Source organism: Pipistrellus kuhlii, unplaced genomic scaffold (assembly GCF_014108245.1).
Source record: "Pipistrellus kuhlii isolate mPipKuh1 unplaced genomic scaffold, mPipKuh1.p scaffold_m20_p_13, whole genome shotgun sequence".
In the NCBI taxonomy this organism is placed as follows: domain Eukaryota; kingdom Metazoa; phylum Chordata; class Mammalia; order Chiroptera; family Vespertilionidae; genus Pipistrellus; species Pipistrellus kuhlii.
Window position 1 is genome coordinate 47642514 of NW_023425438.1, and position 25678 is coordinate 47668191.

A 25678-nucleotide genomic window follows, 5' to 3' on the forward strand; every position below is an offset into this window, starting at 1 on the left:
AAACAAAACCATGAAGCTTTTTTTTTTTTTTTTGCATGGCAATCCAAATTTATTGAACTACTGATGCTAAGTTATACAAAATTGCACCACTTTAATTAAAGCTTTTAGTTTACATTTGGCAACCTCTAAGTAGTTGTAACATTAGGTTGGTCAGTAAGCCTTTTCTGTTTTAACAGATAAACCATAACTTGGGTCTTTCTCTGTATCTTACGCGAATTGTGTATGTGTCCATATAAAGTTTCTAAATTGTGTTTTTTTAGTATTAAGTTCATTTATAAATAACAAAGACCCAAAATACTAATGGTTTAAATAAAAATGAAGTTTCTCTTTCTTCTTTCACAGAAGGAGGTAGTAAGCCATGCACAGTATACCTGTGCCCATAAGACTCTTAGGAACCTAGGCTCTTTGTAGCTCCCCTATTTCTAGAGCGCCCCCTGTCCTCATGGTCCAGGACAACAGTGAAAACTCTATAATGCCTTTTGGATTCCAGGAAGGGGCAAAGAATTCATGCTTATGTTTCATTGGCCAGCACTTACATCTTGTAGTCAAAACCAGCTTTATTCCATATGGTTATATGCCCAGCTTAAACTTACTACTTTGGAAAAGGAGAAAGAATGATACTAGGGCTCAACCATCAGTCTCTGCCATAGAAATACGTGTTAAAAAGAAATATCTTAAGGTTTGTCCCATTTTAAATTTAGAATATGCTTTTACTATATATCTCTTTATCCTGATTAGTGCTAATAACAGTTCTTTTTTTGTTCCCACAGGAATCTGGTCTTTCTGTAGACCCCAGTCAGAAAGAACCATTTGTGGAGTTAAATAGAATATTAGAAGCATTAAAAGTCAGAGTTCTGAGACCTGCTCTAGAGTAAGTAACTGACTTTATTTTGAATACTTGGAGAGAACTCTGTAAGAAAATGTAATTGAAAAACATTAAAGATTTTGAGATATATATCTCACCTGGGATAGACTTCAGAGAAATCAAGGAGAATTATTTTATTTCTTTTACCTAAGTGAATTGGAGGATGTGTAATACGAGAAACAGTTAGAGCTCACTTCACTTATCAGTTGATCTGAACTACCATGAGAGAAGGGTTTCTTGTATCCAGGCTATGCCACCACTTTAGACTGGCTTCATAACTGAGGTACTATTGTTCAGGCAGGCAGAGCTTGGTATTTGAACTTCTTTAATGTGCTAAGTTCTGTGCTAGTATTCTGAAAAACAATGTAATTGGAACTATGTGGTATGTATAATATGATGGAGTTCTAATTACCACTGTAAAATTTAATTATTTACTGTGCACTTGTCATTGCTATGAATTATCTGAATTACTGAGTAAGCTGTGATAAATATCATCCTAGAGCAGAGCCAGCAAATATTTTAGTAAAAGTCCAGATAGTTAATATTTTAGACTTTGCAAGCCACATAAGGCTCTATTGCACATATTCTTTTTGGTTTTATTTTATAACCTTTTAGAAATGTAAAAAGCTGTCTTGGTCATCTGCCATACAAAACGAGCAGCAAGCCAGATTTGTCCCTTGCCCCTAGTTTGTGGACCCCGGTTCTAGAATTTTTTAAATGTGAGGATTATTGGGTTATTTATTAGGAAGGAAGGAGGGAGGGAGGAAGCAAGCAAGCAAGCACAGGGAGGGAGAAGAGATGCAGATAGGAGAGAGAGAAGGAGGAGAGAGAAAAACTCATTAAAGGAAGAGACTGGATGATAGAAACAGTGATATTATTGTGAGATCATAGCCATAGGATCCTGGTATTTTAAAGTTGGCAGTATTTGAGATCACTGTTATCAGAAAAATAATTGGAAGATCCTTATTGATTTCATAAAATGCACATTTTTTTCCTTCTTCTGACCTACTTAATTCTTATACCATAATTTTCTATTTCTGATCATTTGTCAGTTCTCTGAATTTTTTTGTAGAGCTCTAAAACCAGCCCAGATGGATGGGAAGAAATAGATAGGTTTCTGTATAAATTTATAAATTCTAAATTCCTCTATAAATTAGAAATATGAGGTAGGTATGCACTATATTTTACAAGATACATATCACCTAGATCACATGTGTCAAACACAAGGCCCTCGGGCCAAATCCGTCCCGCCAGGCCTTGCAATGTGGCCCGCACCGCGCTGTCATCACTGCACTCCGCTGCGTTTCCATCACAATGACAGTTTATGACTGTTCAGTAAACCATTCGGCCCGCGATTTAGGCTGGATTTTAGATTTTGGCCCCTTCTCTGATTGAGTTCGACACCCCTAACCTAGATGGTACCATTGTGAATGATGGTTATAGTACCTTTATAATTTTATTTTATTTTTTTAAAGCAGATTTTAGATTGTGATACACCTGGAAGATTAAATTCCATGAAATACCTCTAACACATTTTTTTTTTTTTTTTTTAAAGAAAAAACGTTCTTTTTTTAGTTTTAGAGAGAGGAGAAGGGAGAGAGATAGAAACATCAATGAGAGAGGACCTCATCCATAGCTACCTCTGCATGCCCCTACTGGGGATTGAGCCCGAAATGCTGGCATGTGCCCTGATCAGGAACTGAACCAGTCAGTGACCTCCTGGTTCCTGGATTGATGCTCAACCACTGGGACACACTGGCCAGGCCCTCTAATACCTCTTAAACAAAGTATAACAGCCACTCTTCTATTTTCATATTCCATATAGATTAAACATCTGTGAAGGAGAGGGAGGAAACCTAATAAAATAAAATGGATTTCCCAGTTGTTTTATAGTGATTTGGAAATAATATTTGAGTTATTCAAGTAGTATTCATACATCCATTAATTTCTTAGGTTTTTCATCAAATTTTTATTGAGTGCTCACTATGTAACATAGTAACAGCAATCAGGGACTGCTGATTATTTGGACTTCCTCAGCGCTCAGAGCACTCAAGGCTTTTTCCTTTCGGAACTAAGAATATTTTTAAGACCCTTTTGACTTTCTTCTTTTTCTGTAATCTCTTAAGTTTCTTACTGATAACAACATGATTCATGTCAATTATTTCTGTAACTGTTTTCTGTTGTTGTTGCCTCAAGCAGTGCCTTTCAGGCAAAGGGACGATGTGTTCTATCCAATTGTTAGGAACAGTGGAAATTACTACACAGTAAAGGTTTTCTCATTCACTTTTCTGGGAATGTTGGCATGTTACATATCAGCATAAGGGAATGTACTAATAATTATAGTATTGAGTACTTATTATGTGCCTAGTATTGTTCTAAGCATTTTACATGCATCAATATGTATTTTAACATACTTTATTTTAACATGAATATTTTTGACATACAGTTTACATGTATTAACTTATAATCCTCATAATAATCCTATGAAGTAAGTATTCATTTTACAGAGGAGGAGTTGAGGCCTAGAACATAGTCTGAAAAAAAAAAAAAAGATATGGAGTTAAAGGTTGTTATATAATAAATGCTTCTCATGATATTTCCTTAATACTCTCCTGTAAGAGATTTACTTTAGCATATTAGAGGCTCCGTCAGCAATCCTAAAGAAACATTTGTAAAGCACAATGTTTCCCATGCATGTTTGACCAAAGAATCCTTGCTCACCCAACCCCCCTCCTTAACACCTAATAAACCCACAAAATTGGAGTTCTGTGGGACATAAGTTTGGAAAATGGTAGTTAATAGAAATCTATTAAAACAACTCAAACTTCTCCAAGTCTTACCTATTACTGGTGAATGTAAGTAAGCAGATACATTTATGGGCAAGTATCATTTATGGGCAAGATAAAGTTCATTCTGCTTATAGCAAAAGCTGAAAAATGTAGGACACCAGTGTTGGGATCTCTGGTTCAGATACAAGGGGAAACACCTCTCGGTTGTGTGGCATCTTCTGTTTGTACATTCTGGGAGGAAGCATGTGGAGCCACCCCTAGGGGTACGAGGAAGGTGAGAGGCTACAGTTCACCTCCGGGCAACCCTTTACCCCTCTCCCCCCTAAAAAAATTTAATATGGATAGAGGCCATGGAAGGACTAGATGAGAAGGAACTCTGGAGAGTGTTAGCTAGTAATTGCAAATAATACGAGGCAGAAAAGAATGTGATATGGGGGAGAGAAGTGGCAGAAGAACAGCTTATTGCACTTACAGATCTATTCAGGACCCTGCCTACTTTTTGTTCTTGTCCTATTTCTGAGTTGGTACAGATTACTGTATCTTTTTTTTAAAGTTCTCTTGGCACCTAGCATAGTACTTATTTTCACAGAAGGCATTCAAATAAGTGATGGAATAGTTTGAAAGAGAACTTGGAACAAACAGGACCTCCTCCTTCATATGGTAGAGAAAAGCAAAGCCAAAAATAACTACACGTGCTCGTCGACTTTCACTGGGGTTACATCCCAGTAAACCCATCATAAGTTGAAAAGATTGTAAGTTGAGAATGCATTAAATATACCTAATCTAACAAATATCATTGCTTAGCCTAACGTACCTTCAATGTGCTCAGAACACTTATAGTATAGTAGCCTACAGTTGGGTGAAATCATCTTGTTGCCACTGCCCAGCATCACGAGAGAGTATCACATGTTATTAATCTGGAAAAAATCAAAATTCAAAAATCTAAGTACAGTTTCTACTGAGTGCATATTGCTTTTGTACCATCGTCATGTTAAAGAAAATCAGTAGTTAGTCCATTATAAGTCAGAGACCATCTGTGGTGTCAATAAGAAGATAACAGTAATTTAATACAATGAGACGGAGAAATGATAGAAGAACAGAAACTGTCCTTGTAGCTTGTGTCAGCATTTTGAGAGAAAGTGCTTATCTTTAGGGGAAGCCAGTTGGCTGTCTTCCTAAAGGTTTCAGAGTAATATTACATAGATGGACTTGCCACAGTCTAGGATCTGACTTTCAGCCTTGCAGATTTGGAAAACTTTTTTCCAATATCCATAGCATGCCCAGGGGCCTCCTATTCCTTTAGAATTTGCAGTTCTTTTTGCAATGTCTTCGTAGAATGACACGAGGGAACAGAAAATAACTGAATGGTTATGAAAGAGGAAGGGGAAGGAGAGGAGGAGGAGGAATGGTGAGGAGTTCCAGGATTTTCACAGAAGAAGGGAGGAAAAGTATTTTATTAGTTACACCACAGAAAGGTTTTATATTAGGCCATGAACCATATGAGGAAGGCTGTTGAAATAGGAGATGACTCCCTCTCCAAACCTAAGGATTAGGTGGGGCCAGACATAAAAAATGCAAAAGGATGTGCAGTGAGCTTGCCATTGGAGTTTCTTGGTGTTGTGTGTGAACAGTAGTTCTAAGGACAGATAAGTGCTTCTCTTTAGTGTCTTGAACTGCTGTTACTAAGATATAGTTTATAAGCAGAGAAAGGTTTTAGAAAATGAAGACGAAGAAGTGAGCCAGAGTGCCTGGTCACAGAGCCTGGACTATCCTTGGGAACGAGAGTAACAATGATGAAGCAGTTTCTGGTGTCCTGTTTTCTGTTTTCGTTTTGTTTCCTCTACGTGGGCAGTCTTGCTGACTCGGGCTTTTTAAATAGTCACACAGGAGAACCGCAGAAGACTCTGCATAGATACACCACTGGAGAAAAGGAATGAAGATTTGAATAAGTGGGGTTCCTCATCCCCCTCTGCCCCCGAATTTGAATTTTTGTTTTTGTTGTTTTGGTGGGGTTCTTAATTCTGAAAAGGCAGAAGAATTGAGCAGAGGGATATGTGTTTAACTCACTGTGCCCATACACTAAGTCTAGTGGAGAAAGAGCCGCTCTGTAAGAGAAGCTGGTTGAAATGGAAAGAGATGCCCAAAGGAAAGGACCAGAAGAGAACACAATGGAATACAAAGCCAAGAGGGGAAAATATTTGGGATGATAATACCATTTCCTATTGCCTGTTTTATGTTTGTTGCTGGCAAGGTTTACATGAAGTCCCAAGATAGTAGGTAGTCCTCAGGAGGAAGAATAGACATGGTCATCTCTTATCTGAATACATTCTCACCAAGGAACTGAGTGGGCAAGCCACAACTGTAGAGAAATTGAGAGTCTTCATAAGTGTGGCTTGGTTTGTTGAGCGTCCTCCCATGCACCGAAAGGTTGCTGTGCCCTGAAAGGCTGCTATTCGATTCCCTGTCAGGGCACATACCCAGATTGCAGACCTGATCCCCAGTAGGGGGCACGCAGGAGGCAGCCCATCAGTCGATGTTTCTCTCTCATCAGTGCTTCTGTCTCTTCCTCTGCTGTTCTCTCCCCCCGCCCCAATCACTAAAAACATATTTAAAAAAATATATATTTTATTGATTTTTTATAGAGATGAAGAGAGAGGGATAGAGAGTTAGATAGAAACATCGATTAGAGAGAATCATCCATTGGCTGCCTCTTGCACGCCCCCTACTGGGGATGTGCCCGCAACCAAGGTACATGTCCTTGATCGGAATCAAACCCGGGACCCTTCAGTCTGCAGGCCGACGCTCTACCACTGAGCCAAACCGGTTTCAGCAAAACATATTTTTTAAAAGAGGAGTTCAACTAGGCGAGGAGGGGAAAACTAACAGGAAAGATTCTGGAGTTTGTGCTTGTAAAATACAGATCTATTGTTAACTTAGGTTTATAAAATCTCTTGGTTTTGTGGCAGGACACTAGCAATAATAAGGCAGTGTTGTATTATGTATTTCATTAAAAACCACCAGTCTGTATAGAACTGTGCTGTTCAACATGGTGGCCCCTGCCACATTTCACTACCGGGCACACATACTAAACTGCAGTTCTGAGAAACTTATGTAAAGTTGGAAGTGTGTGTATTGTGTTTTTAAGTTGATTCTGAGGCGTAATTCTATAAGCTGTATGGTTTCTTAGATACCATGTTAAGAAGGACAAAGATTCATGCCAGTTCTGAGACGAGTAAAGCGTTAGTATGGTTGAGTTCAACAATGAACTCAACCATACCTGAGAAATTATCATTTGAAAATGTCTCAGAAATAACATGTTAGCTGTTCATTTCAGTCTCTACTGCAAAGTTTATATGGTTCTTAACTTTTGGCTGAACTTTGATTTTTGTCATTTTTGCCACTCTGAATTTTTAAGCACTTGATTCAGTCACCAGTATTGTTCAGCTAAGTCCACACCTATGGAGTAAATAAATGTCAGCCATTTCCCTGAACTTCAGCTTTTACCCACAAGCATATAGCTCTAAAGGAGACTAGAAAAAGAAGATATTCATAGGCCTTGAAAAATGCTATGATGGTTGTAGTGGAGTGTGCTGTGGGAATTGGCAAGAGGCATTTTTATTTTAATATCACCAGAAATAGATAGCAGTGCAGATTGGCAAAATTGTGAGAGAAGTGAGATAAACAGACTAATTCTATTGGTTCGTTTCCTGGGGGAGAACGTTAACTATGAAGGTAGAATCTTGTTTTAATTATTTTTGGAATAACATGGAAATTCTAAAAATGGAGTTAACAATGTGCCAAGTCTTTTCAGATGCCTGATGAGTAGGATAATGAGTGCTCAGTGTTTCTGTGGGGTAATTGTGTAGATGTGGGCTGATAAGTGAGTGGTACTGGTTTGGGGTCTTTTTGTGGACGAGGCCCACAAGGTCCGCAGGATGCAGGGCAATGAACAGAGATGATGTGACCTTGCGATGTGACTAGATGTCCTCTTTTGTCTACAGTATTTCTTGAAACAATCAGGTTCCAAAGCTGACAGCGCTCCCCTTCCTACATTGGAGATCTGAAAGTAGAACATCTTTTTTAAAATCACAGGAAAGTTGTAATTTAACCGAATGTTTATTAGCTTGCTGGTTGTGGTATAGTGGCGGATGATTTTTAAAAGTTAAAAATCAAAAGTTTCTACTATTGTAGAAATGACATTATCCAGAATACAGCATCCCATAGTCCAATGCCTCTAAAGAGGCTTTTTCTTTCTGGTCTTATGTCTTCTAGTGCTTTGTAGACCCTGGGCTAAGTTTTTAGTGCTGACTATAGTCTTGCGCTTTTGTAGTTTCATGTGCTTTGTCGGTTTTAGAGTTGGTTGCTATCAAGTTAATTAAGACCACAACTGTCCTCTACCCCTATTCCTGCTCCTGGAATCAAATGCCTAAGTATTCAGTGTGAATTGCTAGCTAAGAAAACGCACAACATTTTTGAAGGAGATTAATGGGTTCATGATATTGTCATAAAATTCTACCCAGTTACTTCTATAAAAATCAAAGTGGCACTAGGTGTTACATGGCAATGCCAAAGTAACTTTTGAATATAATTTTAAATACAATTTTCTTACTTTGAAGAACGGTAACATTTCATTCATTCAGTAAACACATACTAAGTAGTTTTTTTATTGAATGCCTATTTGTGTCAGTATCTGTGCACAGTACTTTAGTCCCTTCCTTAATGCCCACAACCCTTTGAAATGCCCCATTTTATAATAAGGAAACAGCTTTTTAGAGAATTAAGTAACACATTGCCTAAATTCACACGGCAGAGGCAGATTTAAGTCCACACATAGTTGACTCTACCAACCTGTGCTCCTTGTCTGAATACCAAAATGAGCAAGACACAGCCCCAGCTTAAGAGATCAGAAGCTATTCTACCAAATAGATTGTGGAATGAGCCATGTGAGAGGTTCAGATAAAGAACATCTAAGTCAGAGTGGAGAGATTACAGTAAATCCTCAATTTTTCGGACTTCGATTTAACAAGCTTCAGATTTAATGGACAGAATTATGCCATATGCAAAAATTAACACACTGTTAATTCTAAAATGCTTTTAACTAAGATTCGCTTATAATTAAATTAACAGGTTTTTTTATTATTAGTTAACTGTTTTTAAGAAATTTTAGCGAATAGGCCACATGTTGGAAAAAACATTGTAGTAATTTTACTGACATAAATAAATATTGCATATCTATAATTATAGTGTACATATTTAAATCCAAGTCACCATTCGTAAACAATGTTTGGTGAATGATTAGCACTTGGTCACACGCATCTCGCTTGCTAATTGGTTCTGTTGAATTCTGGTGTGACCGAAGCAGTTTTAATGGCTAGCCAATGTTCCCACGTGCACCAAGCCACACCCGTTTGTTTCTTCAAGGTGCTGGTGAATGCACGTATTTACTAGACCTATTCAGTAGAAGTTTAAAATTACAGTAATACATATAGATATTTTTCTGTGAAATTAAACCTTTCATACATACTTAATTTTAATTACTCAAGTCTATGTATTAAGTAAAAATAGGCAACCTCACTAATTTGTCAATTTTTAACATATGCATTCAGAAAACCTACTTTATTGTATAACAGACTTTGAGCTTTGACAGACACCCCCCTCACCAGAATTAGTGTATTATATTGGGGTTTTACTGTATTAGGAAAATTGTAGACAATATGGTAATTGAGCCTGAACCTTGAATTTTTCATCTCTATTCTCAACTCTTCAATTTGTGTTTATATTTGTATAAAAATTAACTAGCACTTAAGTTGGGAGAAAGGCTTCCAGTTAGAGGAAACAAGTCTTCTATCTGAATTAGCTTTAATTCACCTGGACACATCACTATTGGTGGTAATGTGAATTGCTAAATCAGATTATCTGAATATGTTTGCATGTTTTTCTTGGCACCTCTCTATTTTAATTCTATTCTTAGTGGGCCTATTTTCCTTCCTTTTTTAAATTTTTTTTTTATTTCACAGAAGGGAGAGGAAGAGAGAGATAGAAACATGAAAGATGAGACAGAATCGATTGGCTGCTTCCTGCACATCTCCCACTGGGCAATGAGTCCCCAAGCCAGGCATGTGCCCTGACTGGGAATTGCTAGAAGTGAAATTGAATATGATTAGAAAGATTTGAAAATGAGAACAGCTATGCCAAGACCTAGGCCTTACATAAAATTATGATACAAAATACTTGAAAAAGTTCCATGAACATAAAAATCAAGGTAAAGTTGCTTCAACATCTTGTAATTTAAATTGCACGGAGAGAAACCAAGATGGCGGCATAGGGTAGATACCTGAATGCAGCCTACCGCAACAAATTTGAATTTAGAACTGGAAAACAGGGGAAACGTCGCTCTGAAGCGCCGGACGGCTGGCTGAAAGGAGGCTCTACCATCTGAGAAGGAGAAAGAAGGCGCGCTGAACCTCAGGAACTGTGAAGGTGCAGAGAACTGTGCGCGAAAAGGCAGCCGCCAGACCTCGCTGCCGGCTTGCTTGCGGAGCGCGGAGAGGGCGGGCCGAGTTTGCTACCGCCTTACTCCCTGCGCGTGGAGAGGGCGGACAGCTAATGCACGGCTGGCTTTCTTGTTCGGGAAGAAAACAGAATGACCCTATTTCTCTGACAGACAGCCCCAGACAGGGAGAGGCCAGTCTGTCAGGCAGTGGGCAGAGATCTCGGAGGTATGTGAAGCCAGCGGCCATTACTGCAGGACTCAAACCAGACCCTTGTAGGGAGGGGCTGACCAAAGCTTGTCTGCACCACCCCGAGACTTCGCCCCATCCAAGCAGAGCACAGAAGCCCTTTCAGTGGCTAGCTTTCTCGTTCCCCGCCAATAGGACTTTCCTTGGGAGAGACAGACTTGTCTGCGCCTATACCAAAGAGGTGCTTGCACCTGCAACCAATCTTGCGGGATTCACTAAGGCTTGTCTGTGCCACCCTGAGACTCCGCCCCATCCAAGTGGAATACAGAAACCTTCCTAGCTGAGACATTTCTGATCCTCATAGCCAATTGGCTTGGAGATCAACACTTCCCAATGATACCAATAACAAGCAAGGCTTAACAACAAGATTGCACACACAGCCCACAAAGGGCTACATCAAGACTGTCCACCTCAGGTAACTGGGAGGCTGGCCCACTGAACCATATAGGACACCTTAGCACACAAAGCCACCCTACCAACTCAGCACGGTTATAAGGTTTTTCAAGAATTTCCTAGAAAAGGCCGATAAAATAAATGAGACCTATGAGAATATGAAAAGGGATCAATTAGAAATAAAGAATACATTGTCTGAAATAAAAAAATATTATACAGAGTCCTAAAAACAGAATGGAAGATCATAAGAATCAAGTCAAAGATTTGGAACACAAAGAGCCAGAGGACACTCCTCCACAGAGCTGGTAGTTCCAGCTCAAGATTGGTTATACCAATTGTTTGTACTATATATAATATATAGGCCCGAGTCACTGTAGCTTGAATCGTTCGAAAAAAATTTTCTCGTTAGTGCTATGTTTGTACAAATTGTTTGGCACAGTGTAATATACTATGTGATGTTTCTGTGGCTCTATCTGCCTGATTAGACTGAAAGCACCTTGAGAGTAGCACAAAATCCTGCTCCTAACAAAAGTTTAAAGATAGATGGTTCTCTTTCCGAATCTTGTGATTCATTTATAAACATGTCAATTTAACAGGAAAAGAGTAGTGGATCTAGGCAATGGGATGGTGAGTCTCATGGCTGACACCTGCTCACAGTATGACCTTGCGCGATTACAAATCTGTTATGTCACTTATCAGAGTTGATCTTGCCTTGGTGTAAAACTATACTAAGTATGTAATTGTTACCTAACATTTTTTTCTTTTTTTCAGTAGTTGAAAAGCCTCTTTGTTGTAATTGTTATATTTTACTTTTTTTTTTTTTTTTTAACAAGTCTCTGGGCCTAGGGATTGATGTTACCAGCAGCTTCCACAAGATGGCAGATCAAACACTTTCCCCTCATGTTATTAGGTTTCAAACAATTTTTAACACACTTTTTCCTAGGCTTTTAATTATTCTTAAAATCTTTTTTTGCTTTTTTCTTTAGGTGGGCGGTATCAAATCGAGAAATGCTTATAGCCCAAAACAGCTCCTTGGAATTTAAGCTACATAGACTGTATTTTATTAGCTTGTTAATGGGTGGAACTACAAATCAGCGAGAGGCATTGCAGTATGCTAAAAATTTTCAGCCATTTGCCCTAAATCATCAAAAAGGTGAGTGTGGAGTTACGTGTTATTAATGTTTGCAATAGGCCTAAAGTCGCCACTGGAATTGAAGCTTACCTTAACTAGATCAATACAAACTTGCTAATAAATGAAAACAATTATAGGTGATAATCACAGAAAAAGCTGTAACGGTATTTAGAACAAAAATAAGATATTGAAGACTCATAAATGAAAAGTCAGAGACCTTGCAATTTTGGTGATTTCATATTAAACCAAAAGGAGACATGAGAAGGAGTTGAAGTATGCACTTGCTTCCCCGGCCCCCATGCTACTGTTAGTGCCACAACAAAGTGTTCGGGGTGCACCAGGTGGCAGCAGTTAACCCCAAGTGTCAGTGTTGGAGAACGGGGTAGTTCTGGGTAGTCAAATATGGCTCCTTTTATAGCATAAGCAGAGGCCTGGTGCACAAAATTCATGCATGGGGTGGGGTTCCCCAGCCCGACCTGTGCCCTCTCGCAGTGCCCAAGCCCTGTGATCCATCTCCCCAAAGAGGTAGGCCCCACCTACCCATCGGGGCTCCTCGATGGATTATCCCAAAGAGGCAGGCTGGAGCTGGGGGTCCTGCCTCTGTGCCTCGAGCTCCCTGCCCACCCACGCGCATCTGCTGCGTCGCAGCCTCCTGCTGATGGATTGTTACAGCGTGAGGGCATGACGACCACATGGCTCTCCTTAGTATATTAGGTCTTGTAATAATTAATGTCGTTTTCTAATACTTTTTTAAATCAAATTTATTTAAACAATACAACAAAATTTAATCAACAATATAGTTGCCGTTGTTTTCTACTACTTGTGCCCAACGCTCAGGAAGCATTTTAATCCCTCTGTTGTAAAATTCTTGTGATTTTGATGCAAAAAATTCGGTCAATGCATTTTTGAGGCATTCTTCATTATTAAATTTTTTTCCAAGAAGAAAGTTTTGCAAAGAACGAAACAAATGGTAATCGGAAGGGGCAATATCAGGAGAATAAGCAGGTTGAGGGAGAACTTCCCATTCCAACTGGCGCAGTTTTTCAGCAGTGATTCTTGCAGTATGCGGTCGTGCGTTATCGTGGTGAAGAATTACGCCCTTCCGATTAATCAGCGCAGGTTCTTTTTCTCTTAAAGCTTGGGCTAACCTTTCCAATTGGGCACTATACACTGCACTTGTAATGGTTTGGTTAGATGGTAAAAGTTCATAATGAAGAATTCCTTTAAAATTCCACCAAACACACAACATCACTTTTTTCGCATGCAAGTCAGGTTTTGGCGTGGGCTGCGGAGCCTCATTTTTGTCCAACCATTGAGGCCGCCTTTTCAGATTAACATACAGCACCCATTGTTCATCTCCGGTAACAATTTGCTCTAAAAACGGCAAACGGTTTTGACGAGAGAGGAGCGAACTGCAAATTGTGACTCTTTGATTACGGTTGTTGTCGGTCAACTCATGAGGAACCCATTTTCCAAACTTTTGGACTTTGCCAAGTGCACGCAATTGATTGGAAATTGTTTTTTGTGAACAATTTAAAGTTGTCGCAAGCTCTTGTTGGGTAATTTGAGGATTTTGCACCAAAAGAGCTTGAAGAGCTGCTTGATCAAAATTGGACACACGGCCTCGACCACTCTTGTCATCTAACGAAAAATTTCCCTCGCGAAATTTCTCAAACCAACCCTGGCATTTTCTGGCGCTAACTGCATCTTGACCAAGAGCACTACAGATGTTTTTTGCAGCCTCACTTGCTTTTCTTCCTAATTGGAACTCGTAAAGCAGGCAGTGCCGAATATGCTCTTCATCCGCCATCTTCTTAGCCCTAGTTTTGCAACAAAAACCAAACCAAACACAAACTTTTTCAAGCAAAACTTGTAAATTGCACTTCACACGTTCTGTAGATACCACGTGTTTGAAGGTTATGTCAATACAAGTCAACGCCAAGCAAGATTTTAAACGAATGTTTAAAAACGACATTAATTATTACTAGACCCGATAGATAATCATCCTCAAGATAATGGTGATTATACTGTGCTAATTATAGTAGTAAAAGAACTGCAAGTTCAACATTTAGTGCTCCCCCCGCCCCCCCCCCCCCCCCCCCGCTTTTCTCTATGTTGTTTCTTTAAGGTGAAGGGAGAAACCCAGCTTAAAGACAAGGATTTTAGAAGGCATCATGCATGAAGTATTTTAGGCTGTCAGTTGGGGCGGGGGGTGGGGAGGGGGTGGTTCTTGCCTTTCTCAGCCTGTTACCTGCAAGCCAGCTCCATTTCAGATATAATCATTCACCTCTAAATAGCTGCTGCTTGTTTAGACATCCAGGTTCTGATGGGAAGCCTCGTGTACCTGCGACAAGGGATTGAGAACTCGCCGTATGTTCACCTGCTTGACGCGAACCAGTGGGCGGACATCTGTGACATCTTCACTCGGGATGCCTGTGCCCTCCTGGGGCTCTCCGTGGAGTCCCCGCTCAGTGTCAGGTATGGAATGGGCCTGTGACTGAAATGGGATCACGTTGGCTGGTGGTTCTTAATCAGTCGCCTGGTTTTGATGTTGAAAGCTGAGATTGTCTGTCTTTCTGAAAAAGAGTGCAGTTTTAGGGCAGCAGTGGTCTCTGGGTTGACAGTTTTACTAATGGTGCAGGAACGTGGTGAGTTAAACTGCTGGAGCCTTAGCCCAGGTCAGAGCAGTGGCCTCAAAACCCACGTATTCCTCACTCCACACACTTGCAGTTGAGACATGCTAGTTTTATATAAGAATGTTCTCGATAAAACATTAAAAATTATTAGTTTTATTAAATTTTGACTTTGAGTACACATCTTTTTAATGTTCTAGGTGACAGAATAAGACGTTCATATAAAACACTTCAGCTTCATGCCAAATGTGATGACTATCCCCAGAAAAAGCACCTGTATGTGGTTTGAGTTTTACATGGAACACAGTTTTTATTTGAAAGACAAACTACAAAATGTACAAAGGGAGCCTGAAACATCAAAGAGAACAACTGACAGTATCTTTTACCATAATGATAAAATTCAAGATTTTTAGCTAAAATACCCATTTTTGAAAATTTTTATTATACTGAGCATGACAGCTTTCTGGTACTTAAGGTTGTTTCTGATGAGATTGGTGGTGATATTAATGATTTTGATTTTTTTATATTAGATAATTAGATGAGTTAATACTTTGAAGATCTTAATTCAGTATGATCTTACAAAGCCATTCATTGAGTAAAAATTCATTCTAAGTACCAGACATACCATTGGATTTGAATGTAGCTCATTATAAAAATTCAGTGATAAGGATTCAGATTCCACAGTACAGTTGACCTTTAAAAAACTACTGCTTGTTGAGTTTTGGTGTGGCATTAAAGAAGAATATCCACAATTATCTGAAAAGCCAATTAGATTACTACTTGTCTATTGAGGCTGGATTATTTACTTTAACCAGAAGAACTCTTTGCTACAGAGTAAGTGCAGAGGAAGATTTAAGAATTCAGTTGCTTTCTATTAAACTGGTCAATAGAGATTTATAAAAGTGTAGAGCAATGCCACACTTCTCACAGATTAACTTTTAGATTGGAAATATGGGTTTGGGGTAAGGACGTTATTTTTAGCAGAATAAATTTATTATTTTTAAATTAATATTTAAATTTTTTGTTTTAATTTCTGATATTCTAAATGATGATAGATATAATCCACAAAAACAAATGTTCTTTCATATCTTTTATATTTAAGCATATAGGGGACCTGAAACCAAAAAGTTTAAGAGCCTGTTTTTTAAAAATAAAATTTTTAGCTCTTCTTTTCATTTAATTCCTCAAATGATTAAAAAAATATTTTACTGATTTCAGATATGAAGAGAGAGGGAGAAAGAAATAGGAACATCAGTGATGAGAGAGAATCATTGATCAGCTGTCTCCTACATGACCCATACTGGGGATTGAGCCCTAAACCTGGGCATGTGCCCTGACTTGGAATTGAACCCATGACCTCCTGGTTCATTAGTTGGCCCTCAACCAATGAGACATACTGGCCAGGCTCCTCAGGTGTTTTTAATCCCGTTATATGGCAGGCAATGTGTGGGACACAAAAATAAATAAGGTACGATCTGCGCTCCATAGGGTGTACCATCTGAGTGTAGGAGACACTCATGCAGTTAACTCTAATGCAGGCTGTGCTGCAGGCCAGGTTGTCTGGGGAACAGACTGCAGTGGGTGGAGATTGACATGAAGAAGGTTATTGGCATTGGCCCTGCAGGGGGATGAAAGCAGCACATTAGGAAAGACTAGGAAGAGGAAAAGTTGAGACGTATGTGATGCAGGCTGACCAAAGGCCTCAGCCCTTCCTTGAGGATCTCGGAGCTCGGGTGGCCTGTGGGGTTGGCCCAAATTGGGACAGCAGGGCTGGGCGTTTGTATCCATGCAGAGCATTCATCAGATATGACCCTAGTCTGGTGGCTTTCTTCAGCTCAGGACAGTCCTGAAGAGGGACAGATGAGAACTGACTGCCAACACTTGTGCCCTAAACAGGGGTGGCCTGGGTCTCGAAGAAACAATGAAAGGAAATGTCCTAAAATGTCATTAATGTTAGGAGTGTCATTAATGACTGATAGGTAGGGCCCATTAAATCGGGTGGTTCTGTAAAATTTAAAACCTATTTATATGTGTATGTGCGCACACACACCAATTTAGCAGAGCAGAGGGCTCTGTGCCCTGCCCAACGCCAGGCCCTCTGCACACAGAGTCTGGAGGAATTGACATTTCTGGGACCAAGCTGTCTGGCACTGGCCTGGCATTGACATTTCCTCTTCTATCTCCCAGTTTCTCAGCAGGTTGCGTGGCGCTGCCAGCTTTAATTAACATTAAAGCTGTGATTGAGCAGAGGCAGTGCACTGGAGTTTGGAACCAGAAAGATGAACTGCCGGTGAGTTCCATTTTCTCTTGATTATTAACCTTTCCTGCCATTAGAAGAATGTGAATGTTAAGGGTTTAGAATGCCAGTCTTGCCTTTTAACTGGGGAACATTATTGTAGCCATTTGACAGGGATGCTTTTATGCATATGGTGACATGATTAAACAATAGACATGGGAGCACGTATGTTTTGGAGGCACTGGAGGTGTTTTCTTAAAATGTTACTTTGGCAGTGAAAGCTAATGAAGGCCTGGCTGGTGTGGCTGGGTGGTTGGGCATTGTCCCAGGCACCTAAAGGTCGCTACTTCAGTTCCTGGTCAGGGTACATACCCGGGTTTTGAGCTCGATCTCTGGTGGGGGGTCGTGCAGGAGGCAGTGGATTGATGTTATGCTCTCATTTCAGTGTTTTCTCTCTTCTCCCTTCCCCTCTCTAAAAATTAGTAAACGATTCTTTAAAAAAGAAAGCTAACGAAGGAGATTTCAGAAGCCGGGAGGGTGGGATATACCGTGCATGCCGTGTGGTCTGCACATGGCAAACCACTGGTGCCACAGTTTTTTTTAAAATCTAAGAACAGTGAGTCCTTTTGATTGGGTTTAGTGGTTATATTTTTCTAATACCATTTGAAGTACGCACATAGCTATTAAATTAACGGTCGGCCTGTGACAGCAGCAGTCCTCAGTGGCCCTCCAGTGCCGTGTGGCCTGCTGCCTGGAGCAGGCCGTGGTTTTAAGCCTCCGTTTTAGTCCCTCACCAGCTTTCCACCTTCCCTAAGTAGTTTCTCCATCTCTACAATGGGGACTGTCCTTCTCTCTTGGGACTATTAAAGGCTAGAGCCAACTTAGATATACTTAGAATAACATGGTACACATAGTAGGTACTCAGATTTTGCCTACAGGGGGTGACAAAGGTCACTGAGGTGGTATTTCCATCAGGCCTCTGACAGACACTACAACTTGGGGATTGCCCCTGCATGGTTCTGTCACAGACCCTGAAGGGCCAACGTGCTTTGGCTTTGGTCTGTTTTCTGCCACACCTGTGCGCAGGTTTATCTGCAGTTGCCCTGTTCTTGCAGCTGGTAACGGTTGGTTGCCCAGCTTCTCCTCGAAGGTCTGGTTTGACTTGAAGCACAGGTGCATCCCCAGCCCTGCATGTGGCCAGGGCACCAGCAGCGCTGCCCCTGTTTGACTGCTGCACGTAGAGCAAGAGAAGAGAACTGCGCTTTTGCTTGCTGTGCTGAGGCAAGTGCCTCAGGACTCGGGCAATTTCCCGGGCACCTGTACGCACCTCTGGTGCTCGTGCGCTAGGGAAGAGCCTGCCGAGGTCCGAGTTCCCTAACGCCTGGGCAGCAGGGTAATGCCGCGCTTGGAAGTGATGATCTGGCCATTTTTCCTCCGGATTCTTCTGCTACACTTTGCCAACTTTCTTGAAAGAGTCTGGGTAATAGACTTCTAGATTGATAGCCATTGTTGATTTAGAAGGAAAGAAAACAGGATTACCGTTTGTAGAGCCCCTGCCATGTACCAGCCACTGCTAGGTAATTTCATAGCTTTTGTTTGCTTTGTTCACTGCAAAGAGCCACAATTGGGCTGTGATTGTGAAAAGTCCTGCTGACCTTTAGCTTCAAGCCTTAGTTGCAGGTGGTTTCTCTGGGCTGTTCTACACAAAACACGGGAAACTTGGATCTGAAGCTCACACGGAAGCAAACCATGTTTAGCTTGCTTTTAAAGAACGAATACACTGAATTTTATCACCTAGCTAAGTGTGCTGCAAAACAGGCTTTCTGATGGGTTTTACTGTTAGGCGTACCTAATGAATTTTCAAGAGAGTTTAACTTCTAGAACATTGATTTGCCTTTAACTCTTAACTCTCAGACATCAGATTATTTTAAAAGTAGTGTTAGCCCTAACCGGTTTGGCTCAATGGGTGGAGCATCAGCCTGTGGACTGAAAGGTCCCAGTTTCGATTCCAATCAAGGGCATATACCTTGGCCCCAGTAGGAGGTGTATAGGAGGCAGCTGATCGATGTTTCTCTGTCATCAATGTTTCTCTCTATCCCTCTCTTACTCTCTATAAAAAAAATCACTTAGATATTTTTTAAAAAGTAGTGCTATATATAATTTAGTAGTAAAAGGGAAGCATTTTCTCAGTCCATTGAGATTTTGCTTCCCTACCATTGTCATCATTTTGGCTCAAATAAACTCATAAAAGTTCCATGAAAAAGGTAATTTTGAAGGTTACTGTAGAATCATGAATACTGCTGGAATCCCTAAGAGTGTCCCTCAAGTTGAGGAGTGTTGTGAAAGGCGCGATCAGAGGAGTAGGTGTTCTCGGTGCCCCTGGCTGCACAGTGCACACTCATGTGAAGATGTTCTGAGCCGTGACGAGCCTTTCACTTTTCCTGAACAGATTGAAGTGGACCTCGGTAAGAAGTGCTGGTATCACTCCATATTCGCCTGTCCCATTCTTCGTCAGCAAACAACAGATAGCAACCCACCCATGAAATTGGTCTGCGGTCATATCATATCAAGAGATGCCCTGAATAAAATGTTTAATGGTAGCAAGTAAGTGTCTGACTTTTTAAACGCTATGAAAATATTTCTTTTGTACCTTAGTGGGAAGCAAAGTGATGAGGATGAGTAAGTGTTGCTAGAATTTAAAGTAAATAAATTTTGTAAGTACTAATTTGGCACAGTGGGTAGCATCTATTTGGTTTTTTTTTTTGTCAGTCTTTTTGATTTGTTGATGAGTTTGGTGACCAGATTTATAAGCATGGTCTTGAAGGCCTTTTGGGTAGGCGATACAATGTCAGCTCCTCTTCCCCCTTTTACGCAGATGGCAGCATGGAGCATAGTTTGTACTGTTCTGTCAGTGCTGGGTCCTGGAGATCTTACAGATGCTTCAGAAAGAGTCCTCATTCTCTCTTTTAAACTGCAGATTAATCTATCCTCTGGAAATAATGATCGTGAAACCAATTCCTTATCAATGGGTTTTAACTTTTGTTATAGTAAAGTGAATTACCTTCTCTATGTTCTGCATATAAATTCATAGAATTGAAATTGCTGATTCAAAGGGTATATGATTATACTTTGTATAGATTAGGAGCTCAACTTTTTATTAAAAACATTTCAAAAGCTTATTTCTAGCCTGAGCAGCTGGAAAATTGTTCACTGGAGTTTATTTCAGACCCATTGTGGTAAAGTCTTTCTTTAAGAGGAGGCCCTGGCATGCAAAACAGGCACTTGTGCCCTTCCCAGACCATGCAGCCATGCTGGCTGTGTACCCACTGCAGGGCGTGTCAGCTGCTCTGTAGGCTCAGCAGCTGGCATTAGGTTTGCTGCACTTGAGTGGGCTGTATGGCCAATACATTTGAAACTCATTTGGAGACAGGTGCAGCCTAAAACTTAGAGAAGAAAAAATGGATTTACTTCTGAAAATTCCCAGAACAGTTGTCTTTTCTTTGTTTACAAAACAGTTTTTACTGGTTTCCACTGAAGAAGAGCCTTTCAGTTAAGGGTGTGGCTTAGGTGGAATTGATTTGTGACCTTCCACAGATTGGCTGTTATATTAAGGGAAAGCACCCTCAAAATACAGACACGTTTGTGGGTTTGTGTGTCAGTCTGTGTGTATGTAATTGTTAGAAAGACTGTATAATATGTGAAAGTGAATGCTCAGTGCTGATCCTGTTCCCTCATTCAGTGTTTTTTTTTTTTTTTCTTCCCCTTGTCTCTTTAGATTAAAGTGTCCGTATTGTCCAATGGAACAAAGCCCAGGAGATGCCAAACAGATATTTTTCTGAAGAAATAATTTTAATTTGCAGTTTGTAAGTGAAACTGAATTGTGGGTGCATTTCAGAAGAAAATGTTCCATTTAATGCAGCTAACCAAGGACTCCCGTGTTTATATAAGCTATTGCTCCAAAAACTTTGCCAACGTTTTAGTGCACACACTGAGGGAGTGCTCCAGACGGATATTATCATAGGGCTTTATTATATTCTTGGTCTTTATTTCTGATCAAGTGACTACACCAGCAGTTGTCATTCAATGCAGGTTTTTGTACTTAATTATATGGTGATTTTTTTACTTTTTAAGAGCAGAACCAGAAATTGACCTCCCCGCCATGTGATTAGTATTTTTCCTGCTTTTACTTTTGTCATTTTCTTGATAATTGTAAGCTTTGGGAATGTTTGTGAAGAAGTTTTATTTCCTGTTAATATGTACATAATTAAATGACAATGCTTCAGAAAAAGTTTGAAAAACTGAATTGTGGCTATGAAACTAATTCGTGTTTTTTTTTTTTTTTTTTTTTGCTTAAGGAAGAAAGCTGTGATAGATTTCAAGTTTGCTTTTTGATCTTTTTTTCTGCTCCTGTTCTCACTGAAAAGTCAGCAGACCTGCATTTGAGTTCTGCTGGTAGCCTGGCTGCCTGTTTTTAAAATCCCAACATGAATTTAACAGATTGGTGTGAGAAGTCTTCCGCTAGGATGTGGAAGGAGCACTATTGTTTCTATGCTTTTATTGCCAAGAGGTGCTTGTTTTAAAAGTGTGTTCAATAAAATGAAATTCTGAAGTTAGAAGTGTTAAGTTGATATTTGCTCTCTTGGTCTTAGTAGCCCTGTGCTCTGAGATTTGCCTTCAGGACTTGGCCGTCCGTTGCATTTGTATACCATGCAGACACAGTATTGTGTATGTGTGTGCAGATGTGCACCAGCATCGAACATTGTGCATCTGGAAGGGGAGAAGCATGTTCCAGTCCTCAAATGCAGCCACCAGAGTCATTACTTTAAATCCTTAGAGTTAGAATCTAGTGAATTTTCTGTAGTGCAGAATATGCTCATTGCTGTTTTTGTATTTGAATAGCATACTGTTCAAGGCCTCTCCTGCGATGTGTATCATCTCATTGACTGTGAACCTGTATATTATTCTGATGGATACACAATGACCTTTTCTCTTGTGAAGTATCTTCATTTAATGCACTACCCAGAAATAGCCATGTGTAAGAGTCTCGGTATGGTGAACTACCTGGAAAAGACTTCTGAGGACATAATTCTGACAAACCTGTTATGTTACTTCATTATAAGAAGAATGTTTTATGGATATCACCAAATATTTTGCAACTTTATTTCATCTGACATGGAACTGAACATCAGTATAGGAAAACTTTCATGAGAAAACGAAAAAAGAAGAAAACAAGCAAAGAGAACGACGACACGTCACTTTTTAAACTACAGATTGACTTGGATTGGGGGGGAGGGGGGGCGGATTTGGTGCTACGTTGACTGGAGGGCAGCAGCACTTGCAGTAACACACCAGCCTGGCTGGTTTGTCTTGCAGTGCGTACCTTGGAGAGTGGGTTTTGTTTATAAAGTCGGGGTACCACAGAAAGCCCTTGCCTGACTGACGTGTGGCCAGACGGGCGGAGGGCTCCTGTGTGCTGTGTAGGGGAGCCAGGAATCGCGCTTAGCCTGCTCAGAGTTCTTGCTTTGTCCAACCCGAATCTTAGCCCCACAGCAACTTGCGCCGTGTTTCTGCTTTCCTGTTACAGCCTCTCTAGCGTCCCCTTCTCTCCGCTAACGCAGTGAAGGAGGAGAGCAGGGAGAAGCTCCTTGGACTCCAAAAGAAGGTAGAAAATTCAAGGCAATCCTCTGATTGAGGATGTAAAACTGGTTTATTTTTTCTTTTGACTTAAAACCCAGGGTGTCTTTTTTTGTTTGTTTAGCTTTTCTAGGCCAGACTTAGCTTTATTCTCACCTACCATCTCAAGACACCTACGCGGCATTTAGGCTTCACGCGAGGTTTGAACAGTACAGACACATTGCTCCGGAGGCTGGTGGTGAATATTTTTGGCAGCCAGAGACTCAGTTGTCTCAGGCCACTTTCAGGGACAAAAGCCAGAGCTCTGCTTTGTCCCTCGCCCAGTGTTGGGAATCCTGTTGACAGTTTCTGTGCAAGGTCCTTGTAAGGGTTAGGGCCAAAAATGTGAAACTCTTGACCTGATTATTTAACGTGAAAATTATGTTGTGATCCTTAACTAAATGCATGGACTTAACATTTACTGGTGACTAAATGTGAAGGAGAGGTGGCCTTGAAGAGGCCAGATCTTAACCAAAGATACTGAAACACAGTATGCTGTCCTTCCTACACCAGGAACACCTTCACCAGAGCTGGCAGCACCATGTCATCGGGGCTGCGGAGGCCAGCGGGGCTGGAGGATGCCCCTCGCCACGCTCTGCCTTCCACTTGCAAAAGGTCATGATAGCACCAAGGTTTCTTACATCAGACTCTTTAAAATAATGTACATTGTGAACCATTTCAGAGTGGTGACTTAAACTCCTGTAGGAGCCATTTCCATTCATCAGTCATGGACTGTGCTTAATCAGTAAAACCTTACTAGGTCCTTAGAGTCTGCTTTAGCCAGAGCATCTGTGCTTCCCTGAAGTGCAGTGGCTGAAGTTGTCTTTCAATCTCCTTTCTCAGTGGTGTGATCACCACAGATGCCATTTCTGTTGTTTTAATGGTGATAATGTGAGACTTCTAATACATAAATGAACGGGTATTGGTGCCTCTTGATTTTAAAATTTTGAAGAGCCACCTCACATTCATAGGATGTGTGAGTATTTTATGAGTGTATGAACATTTAATTGAAAATTATGAAGCCAGTCTTTTGTTTTGATTTTTCTGAGGCAGCTGTGTATACAGAGACACTAGGCCCCCACACCAGGTTTGTGGGCAACGAGGATCCTTTTTTTGTGTCCGGGAGTCCCACAGGTCATGCCGCTGACGTTCAGATTCTTTGTGCTGTGAGTCATTTCCGCCTCAGTGATTGCAGCTTTGGGATGGTAGAGACTCCGGAAACCAAGAACTCTTGGTCACCTGAACAAGGCAAGCTGCTGGTAGGCATTAGCCCTCTGGCTTTCCAACTCAACCTCTGACTGAGTGGACGGCCAGCCAAGCTGGTCACTGTTCTTAGTCAGAAGACTCAGGTTATTTTCAGGGAAGACGTGAAGGCATGATTTGGTTAAATTCATCAGTAGGATGTGTAAGGTAAAGACACAAACCAAATATCTCTCATTACTTAACTACATTGGTAACACTAGAATGCTATGGCCGGCCGTGAGGGAGTGTAAGTTAGCAAGGACACTCACCTCGGTACTTCATGAGCCTGGCCAGCTGTGGGGATTTTATGTGGTACAATAGTGTTTGCCATAAGCAGGTACAAACTTCATGGACTGTGCATTGAACTATAATTGAGTAGATACCAAAAATAGAATGACAAATGTATTTTAATAGCAGATGAGGCAACTAGTTGTAGGGCGAATTTTCCACTGTGGATTTTACTTCTACACAATAGGGAGAGAAAACAACATTTTGTTTTCAGGACATTTCCCTCTGCAGTTCCCACCGTAGTGAATAGCTTCACTTACTTCCAAAGAGGCAAAAGCAGCTGGAACCGTCTTAATAGCACATGCTTTGTTTCACGTTATGGGTGAGGACCTACTCTACTTCAGCAGCCACGGAACATTCTCCAACGAGGCAGACGTGGGGTTCGCTAGGACTTAGTGCCTGATCTTTTCCTTTGGGGAGGGGTGGGCGTGAATGTGTGGGGATGGGAGGGAAGCAGGAGAAACAAACGGGCGTGTGAGTGAGTGTGCGTGTCTCTGAACTTCACCACGGCCCCGCCCGTGTTGAGCGAGGAACAGGTATTTAATGCATTTTGCTCACGACTGCAGTGTGCATGTTTTCCCCCTCCACCCTCCGTGTTCTCTAACTTACACTAAAAGGATTCATCAAATCATCTTGTCCAGATGGCTCAGGATTGTATTTCTTTTGCTTACCCTGTGCTCTTGGGTTCTATAGTATTTCTATAATTATGTAACAAGAATAGTGTTGCACTGTAATCTATTATATAGAGCTATATGTATGGAAAATTTTGATCAGTTTTTTAAGCAATGTATCCTGTTTGCAAAGGCACAATAAAGTTGCATATTATAGACAATAGGCAATAAAGCTAATAATAAACCTTATTTAACACAAACCATATTCATATTCTCGATTCATTTGATTTTGGAAAAAGCCATCCATTAGCATATCCAGTAGTTTCAGGGATTTCATTTTAACTTAAAAAGTTCTAATTTGTTTATAAGTTTCAAACAGAGTTTTGAGAACTATAAGAAATACGTTGTTAATGTGTGTATTTTTATATCAATCACATGACTTCTGTGTGTATTTTTTAAAATTAAAGAAATAGACATTTAAAAAATCTTATGGAACCAGTTTGTATACATATGACAGAGGTATGAGGGAGGGGAGTGTGCAGATGCCATGGTGAGAAGAGAGCATTGCTGAATGCCTTTGCTGAGGGGCTGCATATAAAGAATTTAAAATATCTTGTCACTATCTCATCCTGTTTTTTACCACTAGCCGTGTGAGGAGAGGATTTCTAAGTATGTGGTTGCCTTAGTGATTCCACAAACACGCACACTGTGGAGGGTCAGGGCCCCACCCGCCCTCTGACCAGAGTGATAAGGCCTAACTCTCTGTCCAGGCTGTGGAGGAGGGGGGCTAACCCTCGGCGTGGCCAGCGAGGGACAGAGGCTGAGTTGTCCCTCCTACTCAGTGACAAGCTAAGGGTAAGAAACGGAATACTTGTGGTGCTTTGGTATTTGGAGACAGTGGCTCAAGTAGTCTAGACAAGGCCTGGCAGGATGGACCAACGGTCCCACCGCCTGTCCCTGCAGCATGTGGGCTCCCTGGGGCTCCAGGCTCCTCCTAACAGCAGGGGGATCACCTGGGAGCTCAGCCCATTTGCAGATGCTGAATCAGACTCCATGTTTGTGAGGAACTGGTTTGC

At 40.8% G+C, this 25678-nt stretch overlaps 1 protein-coding gene across 6 annotated transcripts in view; it reads left to right on the forward strand.

Annotated features, from left to right (window-relative positions):
• The window catches only part of RMND5A (required for meiotic nuclear division 5 homolog A), a 54830-nt gene extending 29963 nt beyond the window's left edge, over positions 1-24867 (forward strand). Inside the window, exons 4-10 of one of the 6 annotated variants that reach the window (XM_036435955.2) lie at positions 771-871; positions 11774-11940; positions 14232-14397; positions 16740-16842; positions 19238-19392; positions 20564-20651; positions 21144-24867. In XM_036435955.2, the coding sequence (XP_036291848.1) occupies positions 771-871; positions 11774-11940; positions 14232-14397; positions 16740-16842; positions 19238-19392; positions 20564-20627 (756 nt within the window). In that variant the 3' untranslated portion in view covers positions 20628-20651; positions 21144-24867. Of the gene's footprint in view, positions 1-770; positions 872-11773; positions 11941-14231; positions 14398-16739; positions 16843-19237; positions 19393-20563 lie in introns of all 6 variants that reach the window. The other 5 variants (XM_036435956.2, XM_036435958.2, XM_036435959.2 and 2 more) reach the window with 5 other exon arrangements.
• The last annotated feature ends 811 nt before the right edge of the window (positions 24868-25678 follow it).